Raw genomic sequence first — 17,792 nt, forward strand, 5'->3', positions numbered from 1 at the left:
GCCGGTACACAAGCTGTAGAAATGCCGAGCCAACAATATAAACCATATACCTCCGGGTGGGTACTGATTCTTTCCCAAAAACCACGGGTCTTCATGCAATAGAGCTGGTACAACAAGTACAACTCTCCATTTAGCTGGTATAATAAGTACAATAGTTGGTACAATAGGTACAATGGTTGGTACATCAAGTACATTGGTTGGTACAACCGATACAGTGGCTGGTACAGTAGCTATATCAAGTACAAGGGCTGTGCCTTCAGTATTTCGTCGCGATGGAAGCCTCCAAAACAGTCCCCAACAGTCGGTATTCTTCATGGGCAGCCTTCAAGAGAGAGAGAGAAAGAGAGTAGCCATCATTAGGGAAGCTTGTAACAGTGGTAGAGACTAGTGTGCAGCAAGAGAGCCTCCTTCAAATGAAGAGAGAGGGCTCCTATTTATGCCTCCCATGAGCTAAAATGGGAAGAGAAGGCTATAATGACAAGTGTGAGGCCACTTGTCTCACTTTGATCCACTTTCTTGCCACATGTCCCAATCTAAGAGATGGGTTCTCCCATAATCTTTATCTCTAAAAATATCCCAACTGGTAGTCCATTTGTCATAGGTACTTTGAGAACTCTTGGTATCTGCTGAATTCCAAACGTAATGACATGAACAGAATTTCCATTGGAGTCGGGCCAAAAATAGCAACTCTCCTAAATTTTAGGAGTTTGATCCTTTGTATTCTTGGATAATCCCGCATTCCCAAAGCTTGTTCTTTCTGAATATTTGGACGTCCTGGAGTCTACCAAACCCCTTTCATACTAGAAATGTCTAAGCTGGTGACATCTTCCTGGCCTTTTCAAATAGTTGACCACAACTGTGATAGCTCCCTTGCGAGAAAGCAAGGTTGTTCTCATCCAAAAGGATGAGTCTGGATCTAGTCATACTAGAGTCCTCAAAGGAAGGCCATCTAGCCATAAACGACGACTATACGCCAAATAACTCTCAAGTGGAAATCTATCACACTCTGCAGAGAAAGAGTTGGGTTCAAGGCAAATGTCAAAGTTACTGATCATATCAGTACTTACTGATCACATCAGCACTACTCACTGATAACATCAGTGAAGGACGACGACGACTATATATGAGGTAACTCCTAGGTGGACATTTATCACACTCGGTAGAGAAAGAGCTAGGCTCAAGTCACATGTCAAAGTTACTGATCACATCAGTACTACTCACTGATAACATCAGTGAAGGACGACGACGACTATATATGAGGTAACTCCTAGGTGGACATTTATCACACTCGGTAGAGAAAGAGCTGGGCTCAAGTCACATGTCAAAGTTTTTGATCATATTAGTACTCACTGATCACATCAGTGAAGGATAACATTGGTTGTGGAGCCTCTAGGAGTATTACCCAGTCTCACCACGCAAGCCTTGCTTGAGTGGAACTCTCAGGTCAATATCCAGTCTCATAACCATACACCCAAGCTCTTCGCAAGGAAAATAATATAACAAATATTGTAGATATAGCAAGGTAATATCTTGGGTTTTATCTAAACCCATGTACATCCTCCCCAACTTTTTAAAAGTTGTTCGCAACTTTAAGCTTCAAGCCCATCAAGTGGGTGAGACAAGACGGTCTCAAAAATCCAATATAACTGAAAGAATCCATGTCCCAAATAAATGGGCGAGACTAAATAAGTCTCCATAATATCAATATCAAAATCCTGTCCCAAAATAAATGGGTGAGACAAAATAGTCCCATAAGTCTAGATCATAATCATGTTTCTCTGTCCATGCTCCAAATCGAGTCCAACTCCAAGGAGCAGTTACTCGTTCTCCAATCCTCGGTGACGTCAAACGCATGCTACTCTCCACTGGGTTCCACGCCAACAAGGTGTCGGTCCACAATCCTTGGCGTAGACATAAGCCCCCTTCCAACCAGGCGTCATGTCCACTCTACCACTTGCACTCCGTGTTGGTGCTCTAACCACACTCCTTGGAGGAGAGGTGGGCTCAAGTTTGTAACATAAGATAAGAAGCAATATAGATATCCTCGTGCTCCATAAACATTTCAGCTACACATAATTTATAGGCATTTTGGCCACCAATAGTTTAATAGGCATTTCGGTTGCCAATAGAAATCCTCGATCCATGAGAAAGACATGAGTTTCATAAGTCCAATGCATCTCTGTCAAATCCCCATAGGATCTCCTCGTAGAACACTCTTGGTACAAGACTCGAAACCTGCAAACAACCAAACAAACATGACGGGGGTGCAGGCCTGACTCACCTCCCAACCTTGACAGCCGTGGGCAAGCTCACAAGTCTTGGCTGTCCCCACCGAGCCACGAGCTGAGCTAACTAGTTGAACGTATCGACCAATCTCTACCTCGTGACGTCCCATACCGCCACGAAGCTACCCTTGCGGGCCTCGAGACTGCTGCCGGCCTCGGTTGCATGAAGCAGGTGCACGTCTGTACTAGATCCAGGCTCTTGACCATAGAGCTCTCACAAAGACACGCGAGACTCTATATGACTAATGACTAACCTTGGCTACCCTTTTATAGGCTCTTGGCCGGTCATCGGGCATCCACACTTGGGTGCATGCTCGTCCATACTTGGGTGCCCGCCCGTTAGTCTATCCCTAACTCAGCTCGCCAATCAGTCTGCCTAGCTCCAAGTTTCCCCAACCTTGAAGCTAGTCTTGTGTGCGTGTAACACACGGTAGATACACACTGTGCACATGACATACTCCCCTTCCTCTAAGAGCTCACTAAAAAGCCAGGATAATCTCTCTGAAGAGTAGTCAATGTCTCCCATGTAGCGTCCTCCTCAACACGATCCTTCCACTTGATCTTGTATTTCGTGATAAGCGTATTACGCAATCTTCTTTCACGAAATCCAAGAATCTTTTCAGGTTCATGTGTGTCAAATCCCCACGGATCTCCTCGTGATCGACCTCGGTTCGAGACTCGAAACCTGCAAACAAACGAACAAACAAACAAACAAGCAAGGGGGTGCAGGCTTGACTCACCTCCCAACCATGACAGCCGTGGGTGAGCCCACAGTCTTGGCTGTCTCCACGGAGCCACGAGCTGAGCTAACTAGGTTGACGTACCGACCAATCTCCTCCTCGCGACGTCCCATACTGCCACGAAGCTGCCCTCGCGGGGCTCGAGATTGCTGCTGGCCTCGGCTGCATAAAGCAGGTGCACGTCTGCACTAGATCCAGGCTCCAAGACCATAATCTCTCACCTCAATCGGTGAACCTTATTCTCCCAATTATACATGACATACTCCCCTTCCTCTAAGAGCTCACTCCTGAGCTCACTAAAAGGCCAGGGTAATCTCTCTGAAGAGTAGTCAATGTCTCCCATGTAAAGTCCTTCTCAACACGATCCTTCCACTTGATCTTGTATTCCGTGATAAGCGTATTACGCAATCTTCTTTCACGAAATCCAAGAATCTTTTCAGGTTCGTGCGGAACAAATGTCATGTCCTCGACATCTATAATTTCTTGAGGAGTAACTAACTGATCTGCTCCACCCAGTACTTTCTTAAGTCTACTGACATGAAATACAGGATGAACTTTCACATGAGAAGGCAAATCCAATTCATATGCAACTGAACCAATCCGTCGTGTAACACGAAATGGTCCACAGTATCTAGGGAATAATTTCGGAGATCTACCTGTCCGTAAAGTCTTGGAATCTTTCGGAACTCGCAAATACACCATCGTTCCTTCAGAGAACTCTCTCGGTGAACGATGCCTATTAGAATAAAACCTGTCTCGGTCTTGAGCACTTCTAATAGATTCCTTCGCAACTTGTAACATTTCCTGCATATCTTGCAAAAAATTACGTGCTGCATCATGCTGAAGTCCTGAGAATCCTATTGTACCAGGTGATCTTGGTTGAAAACCATACATAAGCATGAAAGGACTAAAACCTGTACTCGTATGCTTAGTATTGTTATATGCAAATTCTAACATAGGAAGATAATCCTCCCATGAATTCTGTCTTTTGGATACATATGCCCGAAGCATATCCTCCAAAATCTGATTCACTCTCAGTCTGGCCATCAGATTGAGGATGATCTGAGGAACTCAAATTCAAAGTTGTTTCCAACTTCTCAAAAACAAGTTTCCAAAAATCACTCGCAAACTATCACTGACTATGTCCTGCGGTAACCTGTACAGTCTAAACATAGTAGCACGAAACGGCGTTTCCGCCCCCTGGAAACGGTTCGGGCGTTTCTGGAAACCGCAGGCCGGCAGAAACGCCGTTTCTGTGCATTTTTTTTTCCAGGTTTAACGGCGGGGGGGGGGGGGGGGGCGTGCGTTTTTTCCATTTCGCTCTCCTTTCCTGCGGCGCTGCGCTTCTTCGAACCTTGCGCCTATTCACCACAAAGGGCCAAGGCTCAAGGCCAAGGCCCTAAGGCTCAAGCCTTTGCCCCCAGTGCCCCCACAAGGCCCCAAGGCCTGTACTCTGCAGGCAGCCTGCTCTCCAATCTCACAGGTGGCTGCCGGGCAGCCCATTCTTCAAGGCTTCAAGGGCCAAGGCTCAAGCCCAACTTCCAAGCCTCCAAGGGCAAGTGTTCTCGAGGGTAAGTGCTTTCAACTTCAAGTCTCACTATGCCTACAGATCCCTATTGGCAGTATGCAACAAAAGGGGATGGATATGTCGGAGGTGGGGGTTCCCGCAAGTGGAAATGTAATTTTTGTGGATATGAAAAAACAGGTTCAGTGACCCGGGTAAAAGACCATTTGGGGCATGTCCCAGGCAGAGATGTCGCTTTATGTCAAAATGTGCCGCCCGATGTATTGGCATCACTTGAGGGTTGGAGAAAGCAACGCCTTGGTTTGGATGTTGGTGAGCAACATATGGCAGCACATGCAACAGGTGAAGCATCCTCGAGCCAAGTGGCCTCTTCAAAGAGGACTAGAGTTGAGAGCCAGATAGATGTATCTTCGAGTGTGGGTGAGGGCCCTAGTGCAAAGAGGACACCTTTACCTAGTGTGGAAGTGCCTGCAAAGGGTTCATTGCAAAGAGCAAGCATTACAGCAGGCTTGCAAAAGCAAGCCATGAAGGAGGCAACAAGGGAGGTCACGCGCTTGTTTATACGGTGTGCTATCTCTTTCAATGTGGCTCGCACCATACAATGGAAGAAGACCATGTGGGCCGTTAGCCGCATTGGCTGTGAGTGGGAGGGTCCCTCGGCTGAGACAATCCACACACGAGAATTAAAGAAGGAGAAACTCAACGTAGAAGGCTAGCTTGAGTTTTTGAAAGAAACATGGAAGAAATATGGCTGCACTATCTTATGTGATGGATGGTCAGATGCACGCAAGAGGAATGTGTATAATGTGCTTATCTCCTCTTGCAAAGACACCATGTTTTACAAGGCCATTGATGCATCGGCTGCGGGTCTCACCGTTACAGGTCTCTTTATTTGGACACACATCAAGAAGGTGATTGAGGAGATTGGCCCACAAAATGTTGTGCAGGTTATTACGGATAATGGAAGCAATTGTGTCTCCATGGGGAGTATGTTGGAGGATGCATTCCCAACAATTGTGTGGACCCCTTGTGCCTCCCATAGTCTTGATTTATTGATTGAGGATTTGGGGAGAATTTTTTGGGTCAGCGAAATCTTTGCCACTGCGAGGAGCATTGTCAAATTTGTGACACAAAGACCAAAGGTTTTGAGCATGTACAGGGCTAATAGTATCTTGGAGCTTCTCAAGCCATCCACTACGAGGTTTGCATGCATGTTCATAGTGCTTGAGCGGCTTCTTCGTGTGCGGCCAAATCTGATTCGCACTATTAGTTGTGATGCATGGATCCAGTCGGGTAAGAGTATGACCCCAAAGTTTGTGGATTTTAGACGCAAGATCCTCAATGAAGCATGGTGGGAAGAGGCAGAGGCATTAGTGAAGACCTTAAATCTCATCTACACGGTCTTGCGCATCACGGACATGGAGGGGAGTACACTAGGTCTCATTTATGAGTACATGGATAGGATCGGGAAGGCACTAGACAACAATGCCTACCTATCTGTAGAGAGGTACGTACTTCTTCGCTCATGACTCATGGCTCATGAGCCTTTGCCAAATTGCCTTTTTGTCTTGGCTCTTTTCTAAGTTATAACTTTAAAGTCTTTCTTTGGTTTTGTTTGTTACTTGTAACTTGTAGAATCGCGGAGATCAAGCAGATTTGGCAAAACCGTTGGGTTTGGTTTCATAGACCAATCCATGCTGTGGCTCATGTGTTGCATCCTCTATGGCGTAGCGAGGATCAGCTTGAGTGTGAGGAGCTAAACGATAACTTCCAAACCTATGTGGAGAAATGGTGTGGTGGCAATTTGCAGATGTTGCGATGCTTAGAGGATGATCTCCTTGCTTTCCGCAACAACACTGGCTACTTCACAAGACCTACTACAAAACTTCGAGAAACGCAGCTTCAGCCGGTCTCATGGTGGGAGAAATATGGACATGGTGTGCCTACGTTGGTGAGTAAGAAGCCCCTCCGCTTAAGCTTTAACGGCGACACCTTATTTGTATAATGTACTAATCCTAAATCTGCTCTTTGAACAGAGACGTCTTACCATTCGAGTCCTCTCACAAGATTGCAGCTCTGGAACTTGTGAGAGGAATTGGAGCACATGGGCGCTCTACCATACGAAGAGGAGGAACAAGTTGACTACAGCCCAACTTGAGCGTCTTGTTTTCTGCAATTGTAACTTGAAGCTTCTTGAGCGGGCAGCTATGGGTCCTGAGCCAATGCAAGTGAATGTTGACAAGATTGACATTGAGAAGGTGCGGGATATTCCCACAATTCTACAAGAGGACCGAGATCTTTACACTTTGCTTTACGAGGAGGCCACAACACCAGTTCACGACACACGTGGTGGTCGTCGTAGGAGAGGGAGGCCGGCTGCAGCTAGTACTAGTGCTGCTAGAGAGGAGGCTACTGGAGAGGACTCATCTTCTTGCAGTGAGGACACATGCGAGAGCCATGAGGACTCTCAGGAGGATTCAGACTCCTCGGGTGCTTCAGATGAGGCTCAGCAGTGATCACTCATTCATTGATGTTCCATGTTTTTTGTTTAGTTTTACTTATCCTTAGGGATTATGGACAGCCGGCATGTCGGTTATTTTGTAGTTTTTGAACCTCTGACTCCCAAGTTTGATGATCATTGCTGATATGTATGATGTATTATGATCACAATTTGCAGCTTGCTATGTATGCTTCGGCCTTCAGCCTTTAGTTTTTTATGGTTCACATGAACTTGCCGCGACATCATACATGTCCATTATCTACATTCTGTTAAGTGTTATGATTCTAATGTCCACTTGAGTCTTTGATGTGTCTTGTTTGAGGTCTCTATGCATGTTTTTTGCATCTCTTGACATAAGTTTATTTAATAGGATGTCTCTATGCATGTTTTTTACATGTCTAAAATAAATTCAAAAGAAACTCCGTTTCTTGCCGTTTCCGATCTCGCGGAAACTCGGAAACTCCGTTTTCAACCCGGTCCGAACCGACCGTTTCTGCCGGTCCAGGTTACTATGAGCCTAAACAATTGCTCGATAAACTGCCGAGCTAATTGCGTAGCTGTAATAGTCCTCCGGGTTGGTAAAAATCTAGCCATTTTTGTCAAGCGATCTACCACAACCCAAATAGAATCGTGGCCTTGATGTGTTCTTGGCAATCCGGTAATAAAATCCATGGAAATACTTTCCCATTTATTACCTGGGATTTGCAAAGGATGCAACAACCCAGCTCGTCTAAAGCGTTTAGCTTTATTTGCTTGACAAATCTGACACTTGAGAACATAATCTTCTACACACCCTTTCATCTTTGGCCAATAAAAAGTGTGTTTCACTAATGATAGCGTCCTGTGTACCCCAGGGTGTCCAGCAGAAGGGGCGTCGTGACACTCCTTAAGAATCTTGGACCTAATGTCCGGGATCTGTTATGGGTGGTCAAGGATTTGCATCCAAAGGTTATGGAGGAATGTCACGCCTCCACCTTATGCTGGTCATAGAGGTATCATGTCCACTACACGTATGATTGAGAGAGATTTCTTTTGGCCAAGCATGCGTAAAGACATTGAGGCTTATGTACGTGCATGTATTACTTGCCAAAAGGTGAAATTTGACAGGCAAAAACCTCCAGGTTTGCTTCAACCATTGCCTATTCCCTCGCAACCTTGGGAAAGTATTACTATGGATTTTATTATGGACTTGCCTAGATCCCAGCTTGGGAATGATGTATTTGGACCATTGTGGACTGGTTTAGCAAGCAAGCTCATTTCTTGCCCATCAAGAAAACCATTAAAGTTGATCATATGGTAAAGCTTTTTCTTTTTAATATCTTCAAGCATCATGGTATGCCTAAATCCATTGTTGGGGATAGAGATCCTAGGACTACGAGCCTCTTTTGGAGGGCTTTATTTGATAATATGGGCACTAAACTTGAGTTTTCATCAGCTTATCATTCCCAAACGGATGGCCAAAGTGAAGCTCCAAATTCAGCCGTGTTGTATTTGTTGAAGTGTTATGTGGTAGATCAAAAGACTGCAAGGGATAAGTATCTTTCACTTGTTGAGTTTGCCTACAATAATACGATCCATGTCTCCACGGGAAAGGCTCCGTTTGAGATTATTTATGGCAGAGTGGTATTGCCATCCATCCTTCGTACAAAGGATGAGATTTTTGCAGCTGATGAATATGTTTGTGACTTGGATGTAGCCTTTGCTGAGGTGCGGACAGCCATTGCAAGGTCTCAAGATGAAATGGTTGTTGACAAGCATAGAAGGGACATGCAAGTCAAAGAAGGTGATTGGGTTTTGCCGAAATTTGAGAAGGCTAAGCTTCGGAAGAGGCCAAGACGAGAAGGATCATATCCTAAGCTTTCTCCTCGCTATTATGGACCCTTCAAGGTGATTCAAAAGATCAATGAAGTGTCATACAGGCTTGCTTTACCTAGTCATTGGAAGATTCACAATGCATTTTATGTGAGTTTTTTTCAGAAATATGTGGGGCCAGATCTTGACGAGCCTGTCACAGAAGATCCGCCAGAGATTTATGAGCTTGAGGAGATTCTCCAGCCAGAACAGATTGTCTTTCACAAGGAGCGAAAGCTACTTGCAGGAAAGCTTTTCAGGAGATACCTTGTGAAGTTCACAAATTATTTGCCCATTGATGCAAAGTGGGTAAATGAGGATTATTTTATTGACTACCCACAGTTGTTGTAGGCATATCTTGAGGCTTTTCAGTTGAGGACAACTCTTTAGAAGCCCGGGGGGATGTCACCAATTGGCTGACCATTTGGTCCATCTCCAGATTTGTGTCTCGTTCACTTGAGGCCAGGCCGGTGTCTCATGTGAAGGGGCCAGTATTTTTGCTTAACATGGACGGGAGCCAAACTGGTGCCACCCGTGTGTTAGCAGGATGGTGTCGTATGGACGGGAGCAAGACTGGTGCCACCCGTGTATGACCTGGACTGTGTTCTATCCAGGGGATTGTCACGCCATGGAAGAGCCAGTATTTGTGCCGTGTCTTGTCTATGGGATTGTCACTCCATAGGGAGGCTCGTGCCTGGATTTGTGTCTTACCTATGGGACTGTCACTCCATAGGAAGATTGGGATTTATGTTTTCTGTCGTGCCATTTTTGTGCCCGACAGATGTTTTGTACTTGTTCCATGAACGGGAGATATGTCCATGATACTATTTGCACATGCATTCATGTTTTGCATGTTTGAAACTGTTTTCGCATGACTTGTATTCTTGTGTTTGCCTGTTTGACGTGCCACTTATTGAGCGGGGACGCCTGCCACAGTGAGTCGTGAAGTTTGCTCTGTCTTCTGACGAGTCTTGTTGCATGTGAACAGGTGGTAAGTGTATTGCACTTGTTGGTTTAATAGCTTTCCTTTCTAACCTTTAATTTTATATTTCATTTTCAGTTGTTATTAAGTTGTCCATTCAAATTGTGATATTTAAGTTGTGCAATTATGCGTGTGGGTGTCCAACGGAGTCTATTCCCACTTGACGGGATCGGTTTCACCCTCTCCCTTAGGAACCATACATTTCCTTGCAAAATGTCGAAATCCTCCACATTGGAAACATGCTCCAGCAAAGGAGCCAAAAGATAGTTCGATTTCAATAGTCCCTGTGGTCCTCAGATTGACAAGCATTGATTTAGGGGTTTACTTGAAGGTGTTCCAAGGTAATGAAACTTTATTAGATGCCCTTCCCAAGGATGGATCAGTGGGGACATACAATGATCTTCCTACTTGTCCTGCCAGTTCTCCTATGATAGGCCCAACAAGGGTGGGAGATGCATAAATTCCACCCAAACAGGACAATCTTCCAGCAAGCTTTTGTTTATATCAAACAAAGGGTCCCATGGCAACACATGAATGAAGTTATGGAGCATGAACACAGGGGATTTGGTCATAAGCTTAGTTACCCTTAAGGGTTCAGTAAACACAATGTCGCAAAACCTTTTCCAATGTAGAAGGTCTGAGAGACCACGTTTGCACACAACTTCTTTCTCAATCGATGAAACTAGATCATTTTAAAAGGGTACAAAACATTATCACACTGCTTGCAGCAAAGAGACCGATTTGTCTATCAACAAAATCTTGTTGTAAGTAGGCCGATACCTGATCAGAGCAGGAACCATTATTTGTAGCATTGGTTTACTGGTTTCTGTCTGTGGAGCAATCTGCAATGCGAGACTTCGCCCAGGCAATATGCTGGTCTGCCTCTGGATCTCTTCCCAACGCGTCTGCAAAAAAATATTGCGCTTAGACAGCCCAGCTTCATCCTCTGGTTCTTCTGCAATGCACTATATGTCCACACCCAGAGGCATATCATCTGCCAAAGGCAGGTCCTCCCACCCCATCTCCATAATTCCCTCTTCCTCTTCCCCAACCTCCCACACGCTCTCAGAGCAACACTTCATGGCCAAACTCCACGCAGCCTACCTCTGCACAGCTTCTCATGCAAGCACCAGATGTACCAATTATTCACCTCTCAAGTCACATATCTCACTCTGCTGCAGCAGAGTGACTGCTGATTTGACGGAGATGACAAGTCCGCCACTGTCAGATGCAGTCAGCCAGCGAGTCAATCCTTGCTACTGGCCCACCAATTATTCTTGAACCTTATTGCCATTCCCATTTGACCCTCAGAGCATGTCATTGTTCTTTTACCTTTGCTGGCTGGTCCAGCTGAGTTGTGAGCCAAGAATGCCTGGCTGAGTATATCCTGTATAGTCTGTTGCTTGGCTCCTCCGCCTTCTGCCCACTCTTTTGTGGCCAATGCCAGGTTTTTGGGGCAGTTTATCCTTGTCCTTGGGTGGGCAACCCCGTTTGTGCTCCCCACTCTAACTAAGCACTGTGTATCAGTTTACTATTCTGGGGTCAGATCAGGGTCTTTTGATCTCTGCCTTTTTGGCCATAGCTGAATTTGTCTACATGCATCTGACAGGAGGTACTAATGCATGTGACTATGCATGCTGTTTAGAAACATATGTTTTCCAATGCTGCTTTGTCACACTAAGTTTTGAAAGGGTGAGCAGAATGTAAAGTCATTTAGAGTGTTTGTACTTTACATTTTTCTGAATGCATGCTTGCTGTTTTTCTTGTGCAGGTTGAAGGACTGGTGTTGGATCATGGAGCACGTCACCCAGATATGAAAAAGCGGGCTGAAAACTGTCACATCCTTACCTGCAACGTCTCACTAGAATATGAAAAAAGGTGTGGTTCACATAACGTTTTATCTACATCTGTGTTTGTCTTGCGAACCTCAATTTGTGGAGTCATTAATCAGTTGTAAGGAGTCTTTGACCTACTTGATTAGATCCATGATATGGTGGTGCCAAATAGGCATAAATAGTCAGTGTACACAGTATCCATACTTGTAGTTTGGAATGTATGACATGAGGATAATGCATCTTGAGCACTTCAAGGGCTGGTTGCTGGCACATGACTGCTGCCTTATCGTGGTCAGTTGGGCCAGCTGCCCAGCCCATATTGTTTGCATGAAACAATGAGATATTTGCTTCACTGTTGTTAGGGTTTTCCTGGTTAAACAGTGAAGCAAATATCTCTTGAAGGTGCTTTTGGCGACTGCAGCACCATTGCGTGCAGTGGTGTGGTGTGTTCTACTGTATTCGACCTGAGTTGCAGTTGTATACTCTCATTCTGTGATATCTGATGCAAGCCAGCCATTTGTAGGCTATCAATGCCATCTAGCAAAATAGTCAATGCTGTCTTCCTTTTCTATGGAGACCTAATTCATAACCAAGGATGTTAGCCAAGAACCCCAGCACTCAAAACTGGAAACTAGTGTACGACATCACTCTCTGACGATATTGTCGAGTTCACGCAGCTAGGTGAAGTTCTCCTACTCGCCCTGGAACACACTAGGAGGCCCAAGTGATTGTGGATGCACTATTGCAATGGAGGACTTCAACACCAGGACCAAGAGCAAGCAGTTTGAGAGAGATGATTTTGAGGATCCCATCTAGCTCCGCACCCTCCACCAGGCAGACACAGGAGGCCAACGCTTTTCTCAAGATCACGGGGCTATTACAAGATATGGGAGACATCTGCTTGAGCTGGGATCGAGACATCGTATCGTTATTTATTATGGGATGACACGATGGCCACATTCGGGAGAGCTTACTTGCTTTCCACATGGAGGGGGATCCACCATAGTTGACTACATTTTGGGATCCATGGAGATGGCACAGCTCATATCAGCCTTTACCAATCCAAGTGTCCGTAATGGGTGCCTTAAGGAAATCATATCGGAGCACTTGGTTATGGTCCACACAGGAAAGCCTGAGGTATGGTGGTCCGGTTCATATGGTAAGAAGGGAGCTGGTTGATTTGAAGCCCATGTGCTGTAAACCATGTGATAACAGAGCCATACCAATATGTGCCTCTCACAGCAATCGCTTGTGAAGACTCCAGGGCTAGGTGATGGAGTCGTGTGGGGTCCATCTCTCTCTCTCTCTCTCTCTCTCTCTCTCTCTCTCTCTCTCTTTGTGTATATAGGTAACTGTCAGGAAGAGTGCCTCTATAACCATGAGGGATGTGGCAAACTCCGCTTGTAGGATATGATGTGTAACAGATGGTTTGCTACGAATCATCTGTGATAGCATGAGGGCTAGGGGAGGGAGTCATGATATGATGTGTAACAGATGGTTTGCTACGAAATCATCCGTGATAGCTTGAGGATCAGAGGTCGCACAGCTTGTTGCCAGTCTACCAAGGATAATCCCGGTGCTCATACGTCATCGCTTGAGTGACCAAGGTGTCATAGAACCACCCCTTCATCCGGGTTTCGTGGAAGTGAGACTGATGGCACTGGTGTAACGGCACAAGCACCCGAGTAGTACCGATCCTAGATCGAACACAATTGCAAACCAATGAGAAATTTCACACTGAAGAAAAGTTAACCTCTCTCACCCGTCTCCACCGCTTTCTTGACTACACTTGACTTGCTTTTGCTCTTGTTGCCTCCAACCTCTATTGTCTTTTCCAGCACCTCCTCCACCCACCTCCTTGCGTGCCATCTGTGTGTGCGCGCAAACACACACACACACACACACACACACACACACATAGAGAAGCTTATCTGTCAATCCCGTTCGAGGCCGCCGTAAGCTATCACCTATCCAAAGTGTACCTCCAACTGTTCACTTCTATGGTTGCCTCGCTCAAGGCAACCACCATGATTTGGCAGCAGAGTAGCCGTGACCTCGTGAGAGCAAGGCACATCGTGGATGTCCTCTTCATCAGCAATGGCTACATTCTGCTCGAGCTCGACTTGCCCTCCTTGGCTGGGAAGGCCTTGGCATCAGGCTCGCTGGAAATGAAGGGCTCCTAAGTGTACCTTGTCTAGTCGAGACACGTCTTCCCTTTTGCAATTCTCTCAAGCTTCTTGGTATTGGCTTACTTCTCGGGTCTCCCCAAGTAGTATCACGTCCTTCTTCTAGTGGTTGGCTGCTCCTTGGGGCAAGTCTTGAGCACCCCCCCCCCCTCCCTCTCCCAAAAAAAAAGGAAAATAAAAATAAAAAAATCATGGTAATTGCCATTGTGAGGGTAGCTGTTGGGCTCCCATGCATTTGAGTACTTGTCTCGTCCTCAAAGAATCTCTATCCATGTTGCGATCCCCCATCTTGATGTTTCTAACTTCTTGCAGTTGGTATAGAGTTTTCAAAGCTACCTGGGCAATGTTTTGTTTGTTACGAGATGAGCCATCTTGCGCAGGCCTGCCCTTGATGCCATACAGGTTTAAGCTAGCCATAGAGAGCTCTAGATTATGGAGTGCTCGATATGTGACCATGGTTGCCCGCCGTTTTTAAAACGAGAAGTATTATACGAGTTTTATACTTTTAAAAACGTTTTTTAATTTCTGGAGAAGTTTTTAAAATAGGTTTTTTATTGATTAAGTTTTTTAAGCTGTAATTATGGCATGTATCTATAGTTTTTAAGCCTAGGATGTTGGAACTACATATTTCATGTATAAAAGTTAACCTTGTGCATGAAAACAATGACCAAGGAACCACAGATTTCAAGTCCTTCTCGTATTAGGAGAAGTTGCGTCTTCATTGACTTTAATATTGATTTACCAATGACCATTCAACGTTAATCATTCATGTACATTGTAAACTTTAAAAATCGAAAGAATGATAATAGAAGAACTCAGAGGCTAGAGCTAAGAGACAACAAGTAACATAATCCACCATTCATGATCAAAGTCAAATCAAAATGCCAAATTTCAATCACAAATGCCAAGTATAAATGAAGTAAAAATAATGTCAAGACTCAAGACTAACACTCTAGAGTCTACACATCCATCGCAACATCATGATCAAATGCCTTAGCTTCTGAATTTGTAGTGTAAGTAGATGAATTATCCGAATCATCTAGATCTGCCTCCTCTATTTGTGTTGTAGTACTCTGACTCGTGTCAGCTTGAGCACTAGATCTCACCGGCTGATGAACCGGTCGTGGCCTGAACTTGGGCTCTGACACTCGAATGGCCGCGCATGGTGCGAATCGGCTGCATGGTCTTCTCGTAGAGAATAGCATGTATGTCTCGCTCATCTAGTGGGATCTCTGGAATTTCCTTCACCTTTTCGATGTTGATCAAGTCAACATTCACTTGGCAAGGCTCAATGGGGTTTCCTTTCTCCTCAAGAAGATGAAGGTTGTAGTGGCAATACACCAAACACTCCAATTGAGCGGTAGAGAATCTGTTCCTCTTTTTTTTTTTGTGAAAGAGGACCCAAGTACTTCAGTTTCTTTCACAAGGACCCGAGCTACAGTCCTGTGAGAGAACTCTCATGGCAATGCTTCTCTGCCATTCAGAAATTAGAAGAACTTAGGAGCTGCTATAATAAATGAAGATTCAAGAAGTTGAGGAAAATTTACTAACACTCCATCACTTTAGGACCAGAAGCAACAAAGTTCCTACCAAACAGGGAGCACCAATGCCATATTTCTCCCACCATGACACAGGCTCAAGCTGGCACTCTCGTAGGCAAGCAGTGGGGGACCCAAAGTGTTTTCCTGTTCCATTTCGAAAGTGTAGGCGCTCTTGCTCTAGTATCCTCAACTGTTACACATCTCTACTAGTCAAATCATCAATATACTCCCTCCAGCCATCCTCCAACTCCTCACACAAGAATTGCTTATCATTTCTCCATAAAGGATGGAGGATGTGTGCAATAACATGAATTGGTCTATGAAACCAATCTCATTGAGTGAGCCACGTATTGCGAAGATCCGTCACCCTAATTGATTCATTAAAACATTACACATAAAACATTAAAATTCATTAGGGGTGTTATGCATAAATGATACAACTTACAAGTCAAAATTACAAAGATAACTTATAAGGGTGAATGTTCAATGCAGTAATGTACTTACTCCTCTTCTTCCAAGCCTTGTGTCTTGTTAATGTATTCACCGATCTTGTCCATATACTCATACAATAAACCAAGTGTGTTGCCCTCCATATCGGTGATGCGTAAGACACTGTAGAATGGCTGTAGAATCCTCACCAACACTTCAACCTTCTTCCAAAAGGCTTTCTCTCTCATTATAGTGGTTTCAAACTTCACATATTTGGGCCTTCTTTCTGTCACCTCGTTCATCTCAAACCATGCACGTGAAACAACTGTGCGCAAGAGTCCAGCCCTAACTCGTAGTACCCTGTCAACTAGAATAAACATATAGGCAAATCTAGTGGAGGAGGGTTTTTGGAGCTGCAGCTCGTTCTCTACTCTAAAGATGTTCAGCACCTTTGGTCTCTTTGTCACAAATTTGACAATAAACTTTGAAGTGGCCAACACTTTGGCAATCCACGACATCTTTCTCTCATCCTCCATCAACAAATCCATCAACAATTTTACTTACATTTGACCATCCATCACATAGAAGTGTGCATCCATATTTCTCCCATGTAGCTCTAAGTGGTTGTATGTCCTCTACGTGCATACGCTCTCTCCTAAGCTCACGGGTGTGCAAGGCCTTGTATGAAGGTCCCTCCCACTCATAGCCAATGCGGCTCACTGCCCTCATGCAACTTTCCAGCGCTTTGTCTTCAATATGTGGAAGGATAATGCACATTGAATGAACAATTTGGTTATCTTCCTTGTAGCCGTTGCCACAGCTTGCTTTTCGATGCCTACTTTCACACTCCCCCTCTTCAATGCATTCACAATGGGCACTTAGGTGGGCATGACGGTGCGCCACTACAGGCATTTGCATGTGCACCGAACTTGAAGCCACATCTTGCCCAGCTTGACCCGATCCTTCACTTTCCTCTTCTTGATCCTTTACCCTTTTGGTCACACCTTGACCACTGCATGAAAAATCATCAACTCCCTAATCTTGAGACTTTGTAGCCATGTGTGCTCGCACCTGATTCACATCATCTTTGGACACTCTAGGGCATATAGCAATGCCCTTTCCCTTTAACCCGGCCAAGTGGGATTTGATACGGGTAGCCTTCCCTGTGTAAATGTCACCACTATATTTGCATCTCCACCTGCCTTGGCCACTTTCATTGTAATTAGTTACGTCCTCTACATGTGCATTCACTGGATCCGGAGTTCGGCCCATTTCAGGACTCAGGAGCAAATGGGGCAAAGGCGGGAGAAGAAGAGGGGACAAGTCACAAAAGGCGGGAGCAGATGGTAGGGGGGGCAACTTGCATGGCGGGAGCAGAAGGGGCAGGTGGCCTGTGGGAGCAGTAGAGAGGCAGGAGCAGGATGCTGCCTGCAGCAGATGGCAGGAGCAGGCTCATAGAGCGTGCAGCTTGCAGGGCAGACTCCGACAGAGGCTGGAGCAGCAGGCAGGAGCAGAGGGAGCAGAGGCTGCAGCAGGTGTGAGCAGAGTAGCAGGTGGCGGCAGCTGCGTGGAAGGCAGCAGCAGCAAGATCGAAAAGAAGTACCGGCGGCGGCAATCGAAAAAAAGTAATGGCGTACACGGTACGAATTCAAGGGTTTTTTTCATTAAAAAAATCACCTACCAAAAAACGCATTCCTAAATAACAAACGTTTCAAAACATACATGTTTTTATTCCTCCAATAAACGTGTTTTTTAAAAACTATGTACGCGACACAACTCCCTGGAAGCCTCTCCATCAGCTCCTCCATCGATAGGTGGAGTGTCCCGTCAGGTCCCACAGGAGGCTAAAGGGCAGAGTTGTGGACATCGCCACCACTGCCATTGGCCCGTTGCAGTAGGCACATTGGGGACCACACCA

General features: G+C 45.3%; 1 protein-coding gene across 1 annotated transcript in view; it reads left to right on the plus strand.

The window, feature by feature from the left end:
* LOC147612710 (T-complex protein 1 subunit zeta 1) overlaps nt 1–17,792 on the plus strand; it is a 44,324-nt gene that overhangs the window by 23,441 nt on the left and 3,091 nt on the right. The window contains exon 7 of the mRNA XM_086783284.1: nt 11,655–11,761. Within this exon, the coding sequence (XP_086639410.1) occupies nt 11,655–11,761 (107 nt within the window). The remainder of the gene's footprint in view (nt 1–11,654; nt 11,762–17,792) is intronic.

The sequence above is a fragment of the Cibotium barometz genome, chromosome 45 (assembly GCF_041138505.1).
Source record: "Cibotium barometz isolate CiBa-2024 chromosome 45, ASM4113850v1, whole genome shotgun sequence".
Taxonomy (NCBI): domain Eukaryota; kingdom Viridiplantae; phylum Streptophyta; class Polypodiopsida; order Cyatheales; family Cibotiaceae; genus Cibotium; species Cibotium barometz.